The following is a 17,748-nucleotide window of genomic DNA, read 5'->3' as shown; positions in this document are numbered from 1 at the left end:
CAAGGAAGGAATAGTCAGGGAAGTGGGAAATAGATGGGACTTGATTCTGATTGTAAGTAAAATTTTTAAGCCAACAAAGATAATACAGTTTAATTTTATTTATTTGTGGTCATGAGATTTAGGTCTTTTTTTTTTTTTTTCCCTCATTAAATTCTAGGGTTGCAGAATTAAGATTGCAGAAAAAGGCAGTGTTCAGTTATGTTGTTTACTTTTTTAAATTGTGTTTCCAGGTGGCTTTAGTGCTTCGGAGACTTAGAGAACTACAAGTACATGAAATGACTTTACGGCAGGAAAATAAGCGTCCCAGCCCTCGAAAGTTGTCTTCTGAACCACTGTTGCCACTGGATGAGGAAGCAGTTGACATGGACTATGGGGAAATGACAATGGATGGAGAACAGGAGGAGCCCTCCAGGGATATGGAGATTTCCTTTCACCTTGATTCAGGCCATAAGACCAGTAGCAGAGTGAATTCAGCCACCAAACTTGAGGATGGAGGATTGAGAAAAAGTAAAATGGCAAAACAGGGTGACAGAGATGGCTTCAGAAAGGCTAAACAAAAGTTGGGCTTCTCAACCTCTGAGCCAGAACGCATGTTTGTTGAACTCTCTAACAGCAGCTGGTCAGAAATGTCCCCTTGGGTTATTGGTACTAATTATACCCTTTATCCTTTGACTTCTGCTATAGAACAACGACTTATTCTTCAATACTTGACCCCACTAGGAGAGTATCAGGAGGTATGTATAGAAATATAAAAAGTTTTTTTTTTTTTTTTTTTTTTCTCTTTGAGATGAGTTTTCTGGTTTTTTTGGGGGAAGTGAGTTATAGTAAGAATTACTGTTGTGATAAGATGAGACATAAATTTTTCTGAACCAAATTAGCAAATTAACAAATATTTTTGTTGTATGTGTCTTTCCATTTTGTTGTTGTTCGTTATAATTTCTATAATAATAAATGGTGATAATTTCTTGAATTATGCCTCTTTCTGAAGAGCCTAAAGGGCTTCATTTATATTTTCATCTTCCTATGGAAGAATAGAAAAAGTAGGTCAAGTCTTTTATCCCTATAGGATGAAGCTGATGTTGGGAGGATAACCTTAAAGGATTTTTACTCTTTTTGTTCTTTCAGCTGCTTCCCATTTTCATGCAGCTTGGATCACGGGAGCTGATGATGTTCTATATTGATTTGAAAAGGACGAATGATGTATTGCTCACCTTTGAGGCCCTGAAGGTAAATTGTCGTATATCAAATGTACTGGATAGATAAAATTGGTTGGTATATTTATCATTTCTTTAGGCAGCATGTACACTATATTTTCATTGTATATATCTACAAAATCATTATTCCAAATGGCTGTAGCATAATTGTAATGACAGTGTTGTGACAATAACAAAAATTGCTGAAAAATTAATACTTATCAGACAAAAGGGATGATTACTTTTAAAAGTACTTTGAGTTTATTTGATTTATTCTATGTATTCTGTCTTTCTTGCATACGGTAGTTCTTAATAAGTTGTTGAATGAATGTCTCCTCCATAGATCAACTCTTTAAAAGTAGAGATCATTTTTTTTTCTCTTTTATAGTGTTTAGTACAGTGTTCTAAACATTATTTCATATAAGAAGGACCAGAATTTAAGAATACCTCAAAGGAAGGACTAGGCCACAGTTAAAAATACATTTCTTGAAAAAACAGAACAAAACTATAAAGGCAAAGAAATTAGATAATAGGATGAAGATTTTTACTTCAAAGTAAAATTAGAACACATTTGCATCAGTTGACTTTCTTGGTCCTTCTAGTATTAGAGACCACCTTCCTTCTTGACATCTTAAAATGTCAGTTCTTCAAAAGCCAAAACTATTGCTTTTTGTTTTTGTATTGCCAGTATTAATTGTTGAATTGAGTCACTTCTTTCCTGCATTGAGTCAGAGTAGTTAGAAACCTAAAAATAAAAGACTAATCAAGATTAGAGAAGAAATTAGAATCATAGCTTGAAGACCTTAGGGGGGCATCTTTAGTTGTTAGGTTCCATACTAGGTACTGAGTTGGTACTTAACAGTTCTCTAGCTCAGAGTTCACACATTTAGTTCACATTTAAAGGAGTTTACACCTTTAAAAGGAGCTAGCTCATTGGTTGTAAAGGAGTTCCCACAAGCCCATTCTCTGGGAGGATATAAGGAGCCAACATTGAGTCTGGAAGGAGGCAGTCTGGAAGAAGTTAGAGTCTGGATTGGGTCAAGGACAAGACTTCCCAGGAGAACTTCAGGGAAGCTGGAGGAGATTCAGAGCCAGGATTCAGGAAGAGGAGGATTGGAGATTCTACTGTGGTGCTGACTGAGGACACTTGGACAAGAGCAGATTCACAAGAACTAAAGGAAAAGCCTGCTCATGGAGATTCACAACTAGGATTGACTTCTGGGAAACCCACAATCCCACACTCTTGGAGGCAGAGTCTGATTCATTTCCACGTCTACCTTTGCTGGAGGCTCCAGAAGCCTCTCAAGAAACCTGTTCCCAGAGAAAAGGATTTACAGAAAAGAAACCTCCTCCCAGAGAAGGATTATAATTGAGAGACAAGAGAATATAACATTTAGTTATTGACATTGAATGGAAATGAAAGAATATACATAGACATATGACAGCTTGTTTATCGCTCCCCATTTCTTATGAAGTCCTTTTGCCTTTAAAATATACTGCTGCTAAAAAAAAATAGGTGTTACTTAAATGTTTTTTGATATTTGCTTTTTATATGACAATGAAGATCATTATTAGATAAAATATCAAATAATGTGAAAAATCAGTTTTCTTTTTTTTTTTTTTTCCTCTGAGGCTGGGGTTAAGTGACTTGCCCACAGTCACACAGCTAGGAAGTGTTAAGTGTCTGAGCCCAGACTTGAACTTGGGTCCTCCTGAATTCAGAGCTGGTGCTCTATCTACTACGCCACCTAGCTGCCCCTGAAAAATCAGTTTTCAAAAGAAAAACAAAAGGACTCTAATATGGAAGTTAGAGGGGAATTACCTTTGTTCTAGAGGCAATGGGTAGAAGCTATGGAGAGGCAGATTGAGACTGGATAGCAAGAAATCATTCTTATCCTATTGGAATGCCTTAAAGTAGAATGTGCTGCTTGGTAGAAAGAGTGGAATCCTCCTCCTTGGAGGTCTGCCAGCAAAGGCTAACAACCACTTGCTGCATGTATTACATGGGTATTTTTTTGAGGTATGGGTCGGCCTGTCCAACTTTCTAGATTCTGTGATTCTAGGACTCCTAGGCCACATACCTGTTCTGCCATTGAACAAACTCTGTGAACCTAGGATGTTCTCTTTATCATAGATCTACATCACAGTATAGTGGTGCCATTATTTTGCATTATAAAATTTGGGATGATGAGCCACTATAATATAACCAAAATAGTGGGACAAAGTTTGGCTTGGTTATATTGCTGCCAGACAAAGGGGCTGTTTTATTGTGAAACTCATTTAAAAAGCTGGAACCAGTTATATTATATCTTAACATCAGTAGAGAATTTAAAAATGAGATGCCTCCAACTATAGAGAAAATGTGTTTTGTTCTTTGCCATCCAATACGGTAGATATTTTGACAGCTTCTCCAACCATGTTGGAATCTCAGGATCCTAGCATGCTGCCAGTACTAGAGAACAAAGTGAAACTGACTGCATGGATCCATGGCATATGGAGGTGGGGAGGATTATTATTTCTAGTGCATTCTCTGAAGACTCAATAAGGGCAGAGGATGAAAGGTATTCATTGGAAGCTATCTAAATAATGTTTAGAATACTGTGCAAGGCACTGTGGGAAGATTAAAATTTTAAAAATTAATAAATAAGAAATGCTTGTAAGAAGTTAACGAGTTCAGGAACAGTTATTCAACAAGTATTCTATTAAATGCCTACCACTTGTGTATACAAGGAAGGCATTGGATTAGAGCCTAGAGATCCATAAATAAAACTTGGCAGACTTTTCCTATATGGAGTTTTATATTTTGCTATGGAGAATATGATTTCTATACAGATAAATGTGGTACAGCACAGAGAATAATGGTATAGAGTAAAGATCAAGATGAAGTGATCCTGAAATACTTTAGAAAGAAGAGAAAACACTTTTACATGCAGAAGTAATCAGGAAATACTGCATAGAAAGGGTGCCATCTGACTACAGACCCTAAAGGAGTCAAAGGAATATGAAAGTAAAAATGAGCAAAGAAGCATGTTATAGGCTTGGGAGATGGTCTGGGTGAGTATACCAAGGATAGAGGAATCTAAAAATCCTCCATTTTCAGGGGCTGCTGGTTATGGGCTAGCTTTGGCTTGGTTGGAGGAAGGTCACAGTAATAGCTCTATCTTTAGAATTCAGGGATCTCAGGGCCAAAGTCCTCAGTTTGAAGGCCTCACTGTCCAGCTGTTCTTTGTGGCCAACTACAGTAGTCAATAATGCCATGAACACTAAGGTCAAGAAGACCATGCTGTCAGCCTAATATGCTGGAGAACTGTGGGCCTGGAGAAAAGAGATCATAATAATAGCTGAAGTGCTTGAAGTTTTGTCAAGAGTTTTGTCATCCTTTCATTCAGCCTTCAAAACAGCCTTTCCAAAGAAACTTTCTTCTGTAGTTCTTCAGCACTTCCTTGCATAAGTCTTTATGGGAGCCAGCTGCTCTTATATTTCTTGATTAAAGTTCATAGTTACACCCTTGAATGTTAAAGGGCCATGGTACTGACTTGATCATCAGGAAAATGGAGCCATTCCTTTTTCCTGCCCATTTCTCTTTTGGGGGAAACCACCCTGAGGAGGCAGAGCCAGGAAGGAAGGAAAGTTAGGAGGGGAACACAAGGGTGCCGGTGGACCTTTCAATGCAAATGTTAAAAGAGTTTATTTATGCAAGAAACAGTAGTTTCTTGGGAAGTAGTTTTCTGGGAAGTAGTGCAGTAAATGGGCCATTTTGTCCAAAAACAAACCTGAACCTCAAAAGTCTGTTGTAACTAAGAATGTAATTGTGGAGCTGCTAGCTCAGGTGCATTTCTACAGAGGATTACAAAACGAAGTGACATACACAAATGATAACTGGCATATTAGACAGAAGGCTTTCTTTTTTTAGTTTTGTAATATACAAAGTAAAAAGAGCTGCTCACTTACCTTTAAACTCCAGAAATATTCATTTAACTTATGTAACTTAAGAATTAATTGTCCTAAATTGTGCAATGAATAGAATATTGGCCTTTAAGTCAGAAGAAACTGAGTTCGCATCCAGCCTCAGATACTTAACACTTACTAATTGTGTGACCCTGGCAAATCATTAACCCCAGTTGCCTCTCAAGACCCAAACAAATGAAAAAGAGTTACTGTCATTTGTACTTCATTTTCCAGCAGCAACAACAAAATAAAACTTTTTTTCAAAGTGTTTTTATAGGTTCTCAATTAATCCTTACAGGGACCCCATAAAGCAATTAGAAGGAATGTAATTATCCTTAGGTCTCTTCAGTTATAGTGTGATGTAATAGAAAGAACAGTGAACTAACCAACACTGAACTAAGATTTCAGTATTCATAATTGAACATGTGACTAAAAACATCTTTAGTGATAAGAATAGGTGTGCAGAATTTGCAGTTTTGTAGTTTGTTATTTAGAAAGCTTGAGCCTTGGTAATAAGGAATATGAGGATAATTAGTTGAAAATAGGGAAGAAATAGCCTGTTTCTTTTTTATTTAATAAGTGTTTGTTGAATTTGTTAAAAAATTTTATCGGTATTCATCATTAAATGCAGATTCTGTCTTGGTTCAGAAATTGTTGATTATTTTGTATATGGTGACTTGAAGCTAAGAAGGTGTGGCACAGTGAAGGGCTGTGAAAGGCTACCTCTTTAGAGTATTTGGAGTAGTCAATCCTTTTCAGGTTTCTGCAAGGCCAGAAATTGGGAATTGTGTCATTTTCTTTTTCCCCACCCCTGTGGTGGACCACAGAACAGCACAGGTAGCTTGGCATTAGATAGGGGGCTTTTTACAGGACTGATAACATTTTTGATGGGGCCTGTGTTAAAAATGGATTTCATTTGAGTCTTTTTAAAAATTACACTCAAAATTAGCCTTCTCTCTTTCTCTGTCTGTCTTTGTCTCCTCTCTGTTCCTTTGTTTCTGTCTCTGTCTTACACACACACACACACACACACACACACACACACACACACACACACACAAATCACCCACCCATCCTTCTATCCTACAAAGCAAGAAAAACAAAAACTGCTAAAACCACGTATAGTCAATTTCTGCATTTGCCATATCCAAAAATATGTCTTAGTCTGTATTTTGAATATCATCTCTCTGTCATGAAGTGGGTAGCACATGTTTATTATGAGTCCTCTGGGATTGTGATTGGTTATTGTGTTAATCAGAACTCCCAAGTCTTTCAGAATGCTTTGTCTTTTGTAATATTGTTTTTGTTATATAAGTGATTCTGATTCTGCTCGTTTCACTCTCCATAATTTCATACAAATCTTCTTAGGTTTCTCTGGAACTGTTCTTTTGATTTTTAGAGCATAATTATATTCCATGATTTGTTCAGCCATTCTCTAATTGATGGGCATCCCCTAAATTTCCATTTCTTTACCAGCAAAAAATGGTTGCTGTAAATATTTTTGTATGCATGAGCCCCTTTCCTCTTGACCTCTTTGAAGTATAGACATAGTAGTGGTATTGCAGAGTCAAAGGATATGCAATTAGCTTTTAGGGCATAGTTGCAAATTGTTTTTCAGAATAGCTGAATTAGTTCACATTTCCACTGATAGTGCATTAATTTATTTATTTTCCCACAGCCCTTTTTAACATTTGTCATTTTTCATATTTGTCCATAACCTTGCCAATTTGGTTAGTCTGAGAGGATATCTTAGGTTTGATTTAATTTCTGTTTCTTTAGTGATTTAGAACACTCTTTTATATGACTATTGATATTTTAGATTTCTTCCTCTGAAAATGACCTGTTCATATTTTTTGACCCTTTATCAATTGGAAAACATTCATGGTATCTTCAGATTGTAAGGATCCTCAGAACTGAGCTAGTTTTGTGTGTATTTCTGTGTTTTTGAGTGGTAAGTCTCAGTGTAATTGAGACAACCCATTCCATTTTTAGACAGAAAAGCCCTTTAAATATCTATTTGTTATTGTGAACTTTTATTTATTGATTACAGTTTAACCTTTGGGAACCTGAACTTATTTTAAACTTTAGCTTTATTGATACTATTCTTATAGATCTCTTTTACTCTTCTTCATCTTTTTAAGGATATGTGTTCATTGGTAAGCTCCCAGTGTACTGTCTTTGGCCTGTTTAAGATGTTTCCTTCCTCCTCAATGGGAATCAACTACTTGTTTTGGTAGAATTTTCATTTCTGAGAATCTTCCATCCCTTTTGAGCCGTCATACATTTGAAAATCTTAGGTGATGAGGTTATATTCATCTTTTGTCCAAGACATTTCCACTAAGCTGGAAGTTACTGGAGATGCTTGTCAGGAAACTGAGGCAGGAGACTGATTTGAATGTGATATATTCTCCTCTTAGATATTAAAAAGGAATATGGATTATGTCTTATCTATGTTTGTTTAAAGTTCTTTTAGGAGCCACTATGGTTCAATAGAAAGGATATTAGATTTAAATTAAAGGCTATTGTATAAAACACAATCAAATATTTATAGGCATCCCAGTGGCTAAAGTACCTGGATTCAGGAAGTCCTGAGTTCATCTAGCCTCAGACTGGGCAAAGAACTAAACCTTTGTCTGCTGAGTTCAGTTCCTTCATCTGAAAAGCAAAAATTATAATTGCACACATCTCTCAAGATTGTTGTGAATATAAAATAAGTTAATATTTGTAAAATGCTTTGCAAATTTTAAAGTGCTATATAAATGCTGGCTGTTATCATGATTATTATTGTTATTATTAAAATCAGTTTTTCTGGGGCTTCATTTTCCTCATTTGTACAAAAAGGGAGTTGGACCAAATGGGTCCAGTTTCCTTTTTAACCCTAAATCTAATGTTTTGTGATCTAGCATAGCACTATGAACATTATATACTTAATAAGTGTTTGTTGAATTAAATTGAAGCCTTTGCTACCATTGCTTTCTGAAACAAATAGTTAAATTCTTGGTTTTCCCAAATTAGATACATTAAATTTAAAAAGTCAGTTTCTGTCACATCTTTTTATAAAAGCTATAAAAGAAAAGTTTTCTCTCACTATGTAAACACCTAAGTTGTAGCCTGGGTGCCTTTGTCTGATTTTCAATTTCCTAATTTGAGTCAGTTTTATCAAGTCTGGCATTTGGGTCCATGATGATTTTGCTCAAGGCCTAAATTGTAAGATTGAGAAGTAGAGTATAGTCTTATACCTAAATACTAAAAACATTGCAGCCTACAATGGTACCTGAGTAAACTTTTTCCTCTGCATTATTCAACAAATTAAATTAAGAAAGTTATTAGCTGTTAATAAATAACTGTGACCTTTGAAAATTTTTTTCCCTTAGTTACATAAAGGCAGATGTTATCTGTTATTCTTATCTGGGAAGAGTAAAAGAAAATAACAGACAATATTTTTTGCATTCATAATGTGATATTGGAAAGACTTCTTAAGAGTTGAATGAATTGGAACTATAATTAGGAAGAAAGATTTCACCTTGTTGAATGTATATGTCAGATTTGATGCAAAATCCATAGGAAATTGAGAGTATGTGGTCTCTCTGAAATGGATTCTTAATAACATTAACTACATATGTATACTTGATAATTGTTGTAATTGTTTATTTTAAAATTAATTTTCCTGATATCCTAATATGGCAAAGGACAGTAGATTCATTAGTTGCTAACACAGTGGCAAAGATAGCTAAGATTAGTATATATACTGTTTATTATATTAAATGATAAAATGGGAAGATTGCCAGACTCCTTTGATTCCTTGCTTCATGAGACAGTAAAATAATTGAACCATAACATCTTATAACTGTGTAAGCCTTCTTATTATTAGTATCTGTTATCTCATTCTCATAGCAACCTGTGAGTTTAGTTGCCTTGGGAAAAATATTATGGTATTTGGCTTCTATTTGGGACAGGAAATTGGAATCATTATCCTATTCAAAGTTGTATATCAAAAGTGAGAACTTGTGTGTTATGTGGCCTATTTTGTTATTTGTTGAAGAGCCTTATATTAGTTTCACTTGGTCCATGCTAACTTTTGCTCTTTTTCTTCAGCACTTAGCATCACTTTTGCTACACAACAAGTTTGCCACAGAGTTTGTTGCTCATGGAGGTGTACAAAAATTACTGGAAATTCCTCGTCCTTCTATGGCTGCTACTGGCGTATCCATGTGCTTATATTATCTATCTTATAACCAGGATGCCATGGAACGAGTAAGTACAGGGTTCCCAAATATATTGTGATAATTCTGGAGGATAGGTTTTTTTTTTTCTTTTTTTTTTTTTTTTTTGACTATACAAGCACACTACAAATAATTTAGTAAATGTTGAGGGTATAATGGGGAGTTGGATTATAGCAAAAGAAGCTAAAGTATAAAATACTTGGCATTATGAAGAATTCCAGAACTTTCTGAAAATGTAGTTATTAATGAGGGTGAATATATGAGCTGCTTAAGTTCATATAAATATACATTTGCTTCAATAAATAGAAGACATTTGAAGTAAGGGAAAAATAAAGGAGTTAGGAACTTTGGAGTTTAGGCCAAATGCCTCCTGTCATATTAACAGCATTCTTTCTGTTCTTCTGAATACTTTCTTTTAAATTCTTATCTTCTATATTCTTAACAGTCCTGACCGATGTGAATTTATTTTAGGATGAAGAATAGCTCCCAGATTTCTGTTCCCAGGTAGTTTGTTTTAAAAAGATCCATGAAATGATTTTTTTCAGGAGAAGATAAACTTAAGGCATTTCAATAGTTTTGTCTTAAAAGGCTTCATTTTAAGTAATCTAGCTAAGCAAAACAGTTGCAATTAAAAAAAACAATACATTTTTAAATTGTCTGTAGTGTTTTTAGACAATTTTCTGTCCCCCCTCCCAATTTTTACTTTTCTAATTCTGTAGTTTTAATTTTTTTGTAAAATGGTGGTGCTTGCAAAATAACTGTATGGATATGTATACATATATTGTATTTTACATATACTTTAACATATTTAACATGTATTGGTCTACCTGCTATCTGGGGAAGGGGGTGGGGGGAAGGAGGGGAAAAATTGGAACAAAAGGTTTTGCAGTTGTTAATGCTGAAAAATGCATATATCTTGTAAATAAAAAGCTATAATAAAAAAAAAATTTGTGAATGGCTAAAAAAAAAAATGGTGCTGCTCAATAATACTTGTAGCTTTATGAGTCTTTGTACAGATTTCTCCATAATTTAGGTGAGGCACTATAAGTATACAGGCTTCCTTTTTATTCTTTACTTGATACTAGGGAAGAGAAGTGTAGTACTCTATATAGTGCTTTAAAATTAGCAGAGCCATTTTACATATGAGGAATCTAAGACTCAGAGATGTTAAGTGCATTGCCCAGGGTCACATAGCTAGAAAGTGTTTGAAGTGGAATTAAAACCAAAGTCTTCACACACACACACACACACACACACACACACACACACACACACACACACACACACACACACACAGAGTTTCCTCAACTCATAAAAATTTATTTAATCTATAATGTTTTTAGCATGTAGAATTCTAATAATGTTATAGCATCTAAACATCATTTATTTCTTTGTGAGATTACATTCAGACGTTCTGCTTTGAGATGCTAATAGTGTATCTCCTTCATGGCAGCCATGGTGATAGGAGTAGGTGTCTCCTCCCAGGCTATTGGTGGTGGCTCCTTTGGTCTAAAATGGAGACTTCACCACATTGGGTTCAAAGAGCAAGAATGTAATTTATAGTGATTTGGAAATTGAGAGGTTGGGATAAGGGCTCTGAGATAAAGATAATAGAGGAACTAATAAGGTGAAGTGTGGGAGCAGGTGACAAGTTTATAAGTATAGAAGAAGAATTGGATCTTGCTTTACTTTTGGGTATTCCTCTTTCCCTTGGTAGCAATGTGGTGAGGCAATAAGAAGGGAATGCAAGGAAGAGTATTTGAGGGTCGACGTGGTTGGATCAGATTTCACCTTTCTTTATATTCTAGGATAAGAAACTTGAAACTCCTTGCCTGAATAAGTCTCAATTTGTAGCAAGTATAACGATTTTATTTGATAAAAGATTTCTCATGTTTTATCTTTGTTTCACCACATATCTTTTCTTGGCAGGTCTGCATGCATCCCCACAATGTTCTGTCTGATGTAGTGAACTATACCTTGTGGCTAATGGAGTGTTCCCATGCATCAGGATGCTGCCATGCTACCATGTTCTTCTCTATTTGCTTCTCTTTTCGTGCTGTCTTGGAACTCTTTGACAGGCATGATGGTCTTCGTCGTCTGGTCAACTTGGTGAGAGCTAATGCTTTTGTTTTGGAACTCAGTGGAAAGTTTTTTTAAATTGCACTTCTCATTTTTTTCCTTTCCATGAAAAGGAAAGGAACCATATTTTTGGTTAATGGAAGATCTGGTTCTTTATCATTCAAGGTGTTTCAGTATTGGTTGTAGAAACCTATTCTTTCATGTACAAGTTTTACTAAATATGAATGTTTCTTATACCAATAAATAATGAATAGACTTTAATCCCAGATAGGCCCTAATGGAAGGCTTTTGTTTGGATTAATTTGTAATTTCCTTTTTATTCATATGTAAGCCTGAGTTAGGGATTAAGAAGAATTGAGGGTTGTTAGGTGAGGATATATTTATTAGTACTATAGGATATTTTCTATGAGTGGCCTGTTAGTTTATAAATAATAGCTACTTTTTAAGATCCACACAAACTATCACTAACTGTGTAAACTTTCCTGAGTCAGGTCTTATTAACACTTTAGTAAGTGGTGACTGGATAAATCACTGATAATGATATATAGCTTTGGTGGATCCACAATTTCATTGGTATGAGTGTTGTTCTACTAGCATATACTGCCACTCTTAATCCTCTCATTCTGTGTGATTTGTACTCATCTCCTTTCATAAATCATCCATAAAAGTCCCGTCCACTATGCTGAAAGCTTTGCTTTAGTTTTTTTTTTTTTCTTCCAAATAATTTGTGGATAACCAATGTTCTCTCTCCCACTCATGATAACATGTCTGGGCCTACCTCCTTTTTCAGTCATCTATGTCCTTGATGTTTATAGTTTTTATCTTTTGTGTGTGTGTGTGTGTGTGTGTGTGTGTGTGTGTGTGTGTGTGTGTGTACATCCTTCTTGGTTAATGTATTGTGGCCTGTTCGTATCCACCATGCATCTCTGTTTTTCTTTGTTTCCCAGTTTTGATTCTTCTAAGATCATGATGTTATTTATTCTTAGCAATACATATACCAGGGTGTGAATATTGGTGTTAGATAGAATAAGTAATAGTATTAGAAGGGAAAAGATGATTTCTTTTCTCAAAAGGAATTACTATTACTCAGTATAGGTTTGGTATCTCCAAAAAATCCAGTTTTGTACCTGGGAAGAATACATCTATTGTAATTTCACTGTCTTGAGTATAATATTTTGCATCTATGAATTAACAGTGTTAAGAAAGTATGTTGAGGGGCAGCTAGGTGGCTCTGTGGTTAGAGCACCAGCCTTGAATTCAGGAGGACCTGAGTTCAAATCTGGTCTCAGACCCTTAACACTTCCTAGCTATGTGACCCTGGGCAAATCACTTAAGCCTCAGAAAAAAAAAAAGAAAAGAAAGAAAGTATGTTGAACTTTTATGTTTTGAAAGTCTACTTACCAAAAAGTTAAAAGTTTTCCATTTCTTCCTGCTTTTCATTTTCTGTTGTCCTATTCTGTTCTCTCTACCTCTCTTCATAGATCAGTACCTTAGAAATTCTAAACTTGGAAGATCAAGGTGCTCTTCTGAGTGACGATGAAATATTTGCCAGCCGCCAAACTGGGAAACATACCTGCATGGCACTTCGAAGGTACTTTGAAGCTCACCTAGCCATTAAGTTGGAACAGGTGAAGCAATCACTTCAGAGGACAGAAGGTGGCATTCTTGTCCATCCACAGCCACCATACAAGGTGAGCCAGGAGTGAGAAGGGCTTATTATATACTTTCTTTTAAAAAGTGCATCATGAGTATGAGATACTTCAGTATGTTTTAAATATCTCAAATCAAAATGGAGATCATTAAAATGGGGTGGACTATTTTTGGCTTTGTCTTAATCCAAAAATACCTGTGCTTTCCAGAAGCAAAATATGGATACAGAATTTATAATCTTTTTTTTTTTGACTAGCTTTTTCAGTCTCAAAATCACTTCAACAGGGGATAGGTGTTTCATGAATTTCTGTTTAAAACATTTTCAAAACAAATCAAGTCCCCAAATCAAGCTGGTCACAGATAGAATAAATGTTTTCTGTAAAGTGACTAAATATTTTTATGAGAATATGTGGTGACATAATGGGAAAAAAAAGTGCCAGATCTGGAGTCTGTTCTTTTCTCGTCCAGTTCACTGGGTGATGGACCCTAGATAAATTACTTAATTACTATAGGTTTTGAGCCACTTGTCTATAAAAGAGATTATTGCTTGCCTTCCTTCCCTACCTCATTGGGTTGTTTTGTGTATCAAATGAGACTGTACATAAAAGTGCTTTATTATATCTATATATCTATTTACCCTGGACTTTTACTAATTGTAGGACTGTGGAATTTAAAAGATCTTATTTCATTTTTCATTGCTAAAACTGTCTGATTGATAAAAGCATCAGAGAATGTGAGAAGATGATATAATTCTTAATGATATGATCTATTTTCTCAACATGTAGGCATGTTCTTATACTCATGAGCAGATTGTGGAGATGATGGAGTTTCTTATAGAGTATGGACCAGCTCAGTTATATTGGGAACCAGCTGAAGTCTTCCTCAAACTTTCTTGTGTACAACTCATGTTGCAGCTTATCTCCATTGCCTGCAACTGGAAAACCTACTATGCAAGGTGGGACTGGAGAGTTACTCCTAAAGTTAGATTTATCTTTTCTTAAAAGATCTCATTGTTTGGACCAGGTTAACAAGGAAGACATGAAATAAAGTGATGTAAGGGACTTGTAATTCTGCCCTTACTCTTCCCTATCTCATTGAATTAAAAAACAAAACAAAACAACACCCATCTCCTTTACAAACACTTGTAGTGTTTTGCGCACACGGAATACTATATCTAGATTTGCTTTTTACTTGCAAGGGAAGACATAACCAAGCAGAACAAGGTCCAGAAAAGGGCAACAAACAAATGAAGCAAATGGGGGATTAGTACAGGAAAATGATTAAAAGAAACTTCTTTTTTGGAAGAATGGTGGCTAAAGAGAGAGGATCAAAATTGACAAAATCATGGAAGTTATTTTAGGAGGATGAAAATGGACTTGTTTGCCAGATCTCAGAACCATAAAACTTAATATTCAGAATAGATTTTGTAGCAGTTTCTTAAAGTTATTTGTAATCGTTTATCAATAAACATTTATTAAGTGCTTATCATGCCAGGCATTGTACTAAGTGCTGGGGATATAGTAAGAGGCAAAAGACAATCCTTTCTCTCACAGAGCTTATAGTCTAATACTTGAAATGTTAGGACAAGAAAAAAGGAAGTGTGTTCATTAATGTTGGGATTAGTCAACTCTTGGGATGTGTTATCCAAAAAGTAATATGAGCTAAAAATATGAGGATGATCACAATCTACTATGACATTTCTTATACATTCTTTTGGCTATATTATACTTGCTATTTTGCCAAGTTTCTTTGTCTACTTTTTTTAGGAATGATACTGTACGCTATGCTTTAGATGTTCTGGCTATTCTTACTGTTGTACCAAAAATCCAGCTGCAGTTAGCTGAATCAGTGGATGTGTTAGATGAAGCTGGATCCACTGTCTCTACTGTAGGTAAGTTGAATTTGTGTTTTTTTTTTTATCAGTTAATCACCATGCATTTATTAGATATATATCATATACTAGACATAGCATTCAATCCTAGGGATACCAAGACAAAGACGAAATAACCTCTGTTTTCTAGGAACTTGTATTCTGTTGGGGATGGTAGCCCAAGGATGGGGAAAGACAGCACACATATAATCATTAAAAGTTAAATACAAGATAGTTTAAAAAGGACACTGGCTGTTGGGAGGATTAAAAAATGTTTCATGAAAAGGTAGCACTTGAACTGAGCCTGGAAGCTAGTAATAGTTCTAGGAAAGAGAGAGAGTGTTCCTGGCATGAAGGGATAGCCAGTACAAAGGTCCAAAGAGAGGGTTTAGTTTGAATTTTTTCCCTCTGTTGGTTGGTGGCCTGTGTGCTATTCTGATTTAAATTTCCAAGTAGCCATGATGAGTCTGTAGTTTGTGCATGGCACACAGTGTAGGCCTGCTACAGAAGCACTGGATGGATCAATTGATGTTTCCTTAATAACATGAAGGTGTTCTTAGGATGTTCATTAGTAATAATGCCCCACTGTGTTTTTTTCACCCATACACATTTTTCTTTGAGACTGTAGGGTAAAGGGTTAAAGAGAATTTCTTTGAAATACAGGACATTTAGAAACCTTTAGGAAGAACTTAATATACTTTTGAGGCATGTTACAGAGTTAGGGTCTCTGACATCAGGTCATATGCTGCTACTCACTATCCATATGTCTGAACAAATCATTTCTCATGTGAGCTTGATTTTATTCACCTGTAAATTAAAGTTAGCAACACTTTTTATAGCTTCCTTCCATGTTCTTATAAGGTAAATTCTTTGAAAAACTAAGGATACAGAAGATATGAATTACTGTTGTATGTAGCTTACCATGCTTCTGAATACCATTCTAAAGACCACCTGAAGTGAGTGACTATGCCCTCACTCTTTAGGTTATTTAACATAGATTGAATCTACAATTGGAATTTCTGTAGCAAAGAAGAAATATCTTTGTTTTGTGATTTGAAAATTCAAGTTGTTTTCTACAGTATTAAAGCAAAATTAACACAACTCTCAGTCTGTTGTTGGTGTTCCTCTGAATCTTAATATGAGTATCAATTTGAAATATTGGGGAGAAAAGGATAAAAACATTTTGTTTTCTCCCAAACAGGTATCAGCATCATCCTGGGAGTAGCAGAGGGTGAGTTCTTTATCCATGATGCTGAAATTCAGAAATCTGCTCTTCAGATCATTATCAATTGTGTGTGTGGCCCAGATAACCGGATCTCTAGTATTGGCAAGTTCATCTCTGGAACCCCTAGGCGAAAGCTGCCTCAGCCTCCAAAAAGCAGTGAGCATACGCTGGCCAAGATGTGGAATGTGGTACAGTCCAACAATGGTATCAAGGTGCTCTTGTCATTGTTGTCCATCAAGATGCCCATCACTGATGCAGACCAGATCAGAGCGTTAGCGTGTAAAGCCCTAGTAGGACTTTCTCGCAGTAGCACTGTCCGGCAGATCATCAGCAAGCTGCCTCTTTTCAGTAGCTGCCAGATCCAGCAGCTGATGAAGGAACCTGTTTTGCAGGATAAACGCAGTGACCATGTCAAGTTCTGCAAATATGCTGCTGAGCTAATTGAACGTGTATCTGGAAAGCCCCTCCTTATTGGTACTGATGTCTCTCTTGCACGGCTGCAGAAAGCAGATGTGGTAGCTCAGTCTAGAATCTCTTTTCCTGAGAAGGAATTGCTTCTTTTAATCCGAAATCATCTCATCTCCAAAGGGCTGGGAGAGACAGCAACTGTCCTCACCAGAGAGGCTGATCTACCCATGACTGCTGCATCTCATTCCTCTGCCTTCACTCCCGTCACAGCTGCTGCTTCCCCTGTTTCTCTGCCTCGTACCCCTCGCATTGCCAATGGCATTGCAGCCAGACTAAGCAGCCACACCAGTGTAGCTTCCTCTGCCTCATCTGTCCATTCTCAGTCACGGCCTCCACAGGGTCCACTTGCCCTGCCTGGCCCTTCTTATGCAGGCAGCTCCCCTTTGATTGGCAGGATCAGTTTTATCAGGGAGAGACCATCACCCTGCAATGGCAGGAAAATCAGAGTGTTACGGCAGAAATCGGACCATGGCGCCTACAGCCAAAGCCCAGCCATAAAAAAGCAGTTGGACAGACATCTTCCTTCCCCTCCCACACTGGACAGTATCATCACAGAATACCTTAGGGAGCAGCATGCTCGCTGCAAGAACCCAGTTGCCACCTGTCCCCCCTTTTCTCTTTTTACCCCTCACCAGTGTCCTGAGCCAAAACAAAGGCGGCAAGCGCCAACAAATTTTACCTCGAGGCTAACCCGCAGAGCAGCCTTTCCAAAGTACGGAGGGGTAGATGGTGGGTGCTTTGATAGGCACCTCATCTTCAGCAGGTAAGAAAACACTTTTAACCTCTTAGGGAAAGGGGGATAATCTTCAGATTGTAAAACAAGCATTATGAGCCTAGATTAGTCAGCCTAAGTAGTTGTTTTTTAGCTGAATTTTTTACAAAGTCAACATACTTGTGTGACTATCTGTGAGACCATATAGTAATTCTAGGCTCCTTGTTATGTTGTTGATATCTTAGACATACTAACTCTGCCATGTCAGGACTACTGATTTCTCTAGAACCTATTGTAATGAGCTGTCCTGAACTTTGCCTTCCTAACTTGTTTCTTGTCTTGGTTCATATTGGTTTTTATTCTTTTCCATTAAGAGTTGT

The 17,748-nt window shown here is 36.3% G+C and overlaps 1 protein-coding gene across 1 annotated transcript in view; it reads left to right on the top strand.

The window, feature by feature from the left end:
• DCAF1 (DDB1 and CUL4 associated factor 1) overlaps positions 1 to 17,748 on the top strand; it is a 110,325-nt gene that overhangs the window by 65,516 nt on the left and 27,061 nt on the right. The window contains 8 exon segments of the mRNA XM_074283362.1: positions 231 to 734; positions 1,126 to 1,227; positions 9,237 to 9,395; positions 11,294 to 11,473; positions 12,925 to 13,134; positions 13,879 to 14,048; positions 14,860 to 14,984; positions 16,165 to 17,419. Coding sequence (XP_074139463.1) covers positions 231 to 734; positions 1,126 to 1,227; positions 9,237 to 9,395; positions 11,294 to 11,473; positions 12,925 to 13,134; positions 13,879 to 14,048; positions 14,860 to 14,984; positions 16,165 to 17,419 — 2,705 coding nt within the window.

This window comes from Sminthopsis crassicaudata, chromosome 1 (genome assembly GCF_048593235.1).
Source record: "Sminthopsis crassicaudata isolate SCR6 chromosome 1, ASM4859323v1, whole genome shotgun sequence".
NCBI classification, from domain to species: domain Eukaryota; kingdom Metazoa; phylum Chordata; class Mammalia; order Dasyuromorphia; family Dasyuridae; genus Sminthopsis; species Sminthopsis crassicaudata.
This window is presented reverse-complemented; position numbering and strand designations above follow the sequence as displayed.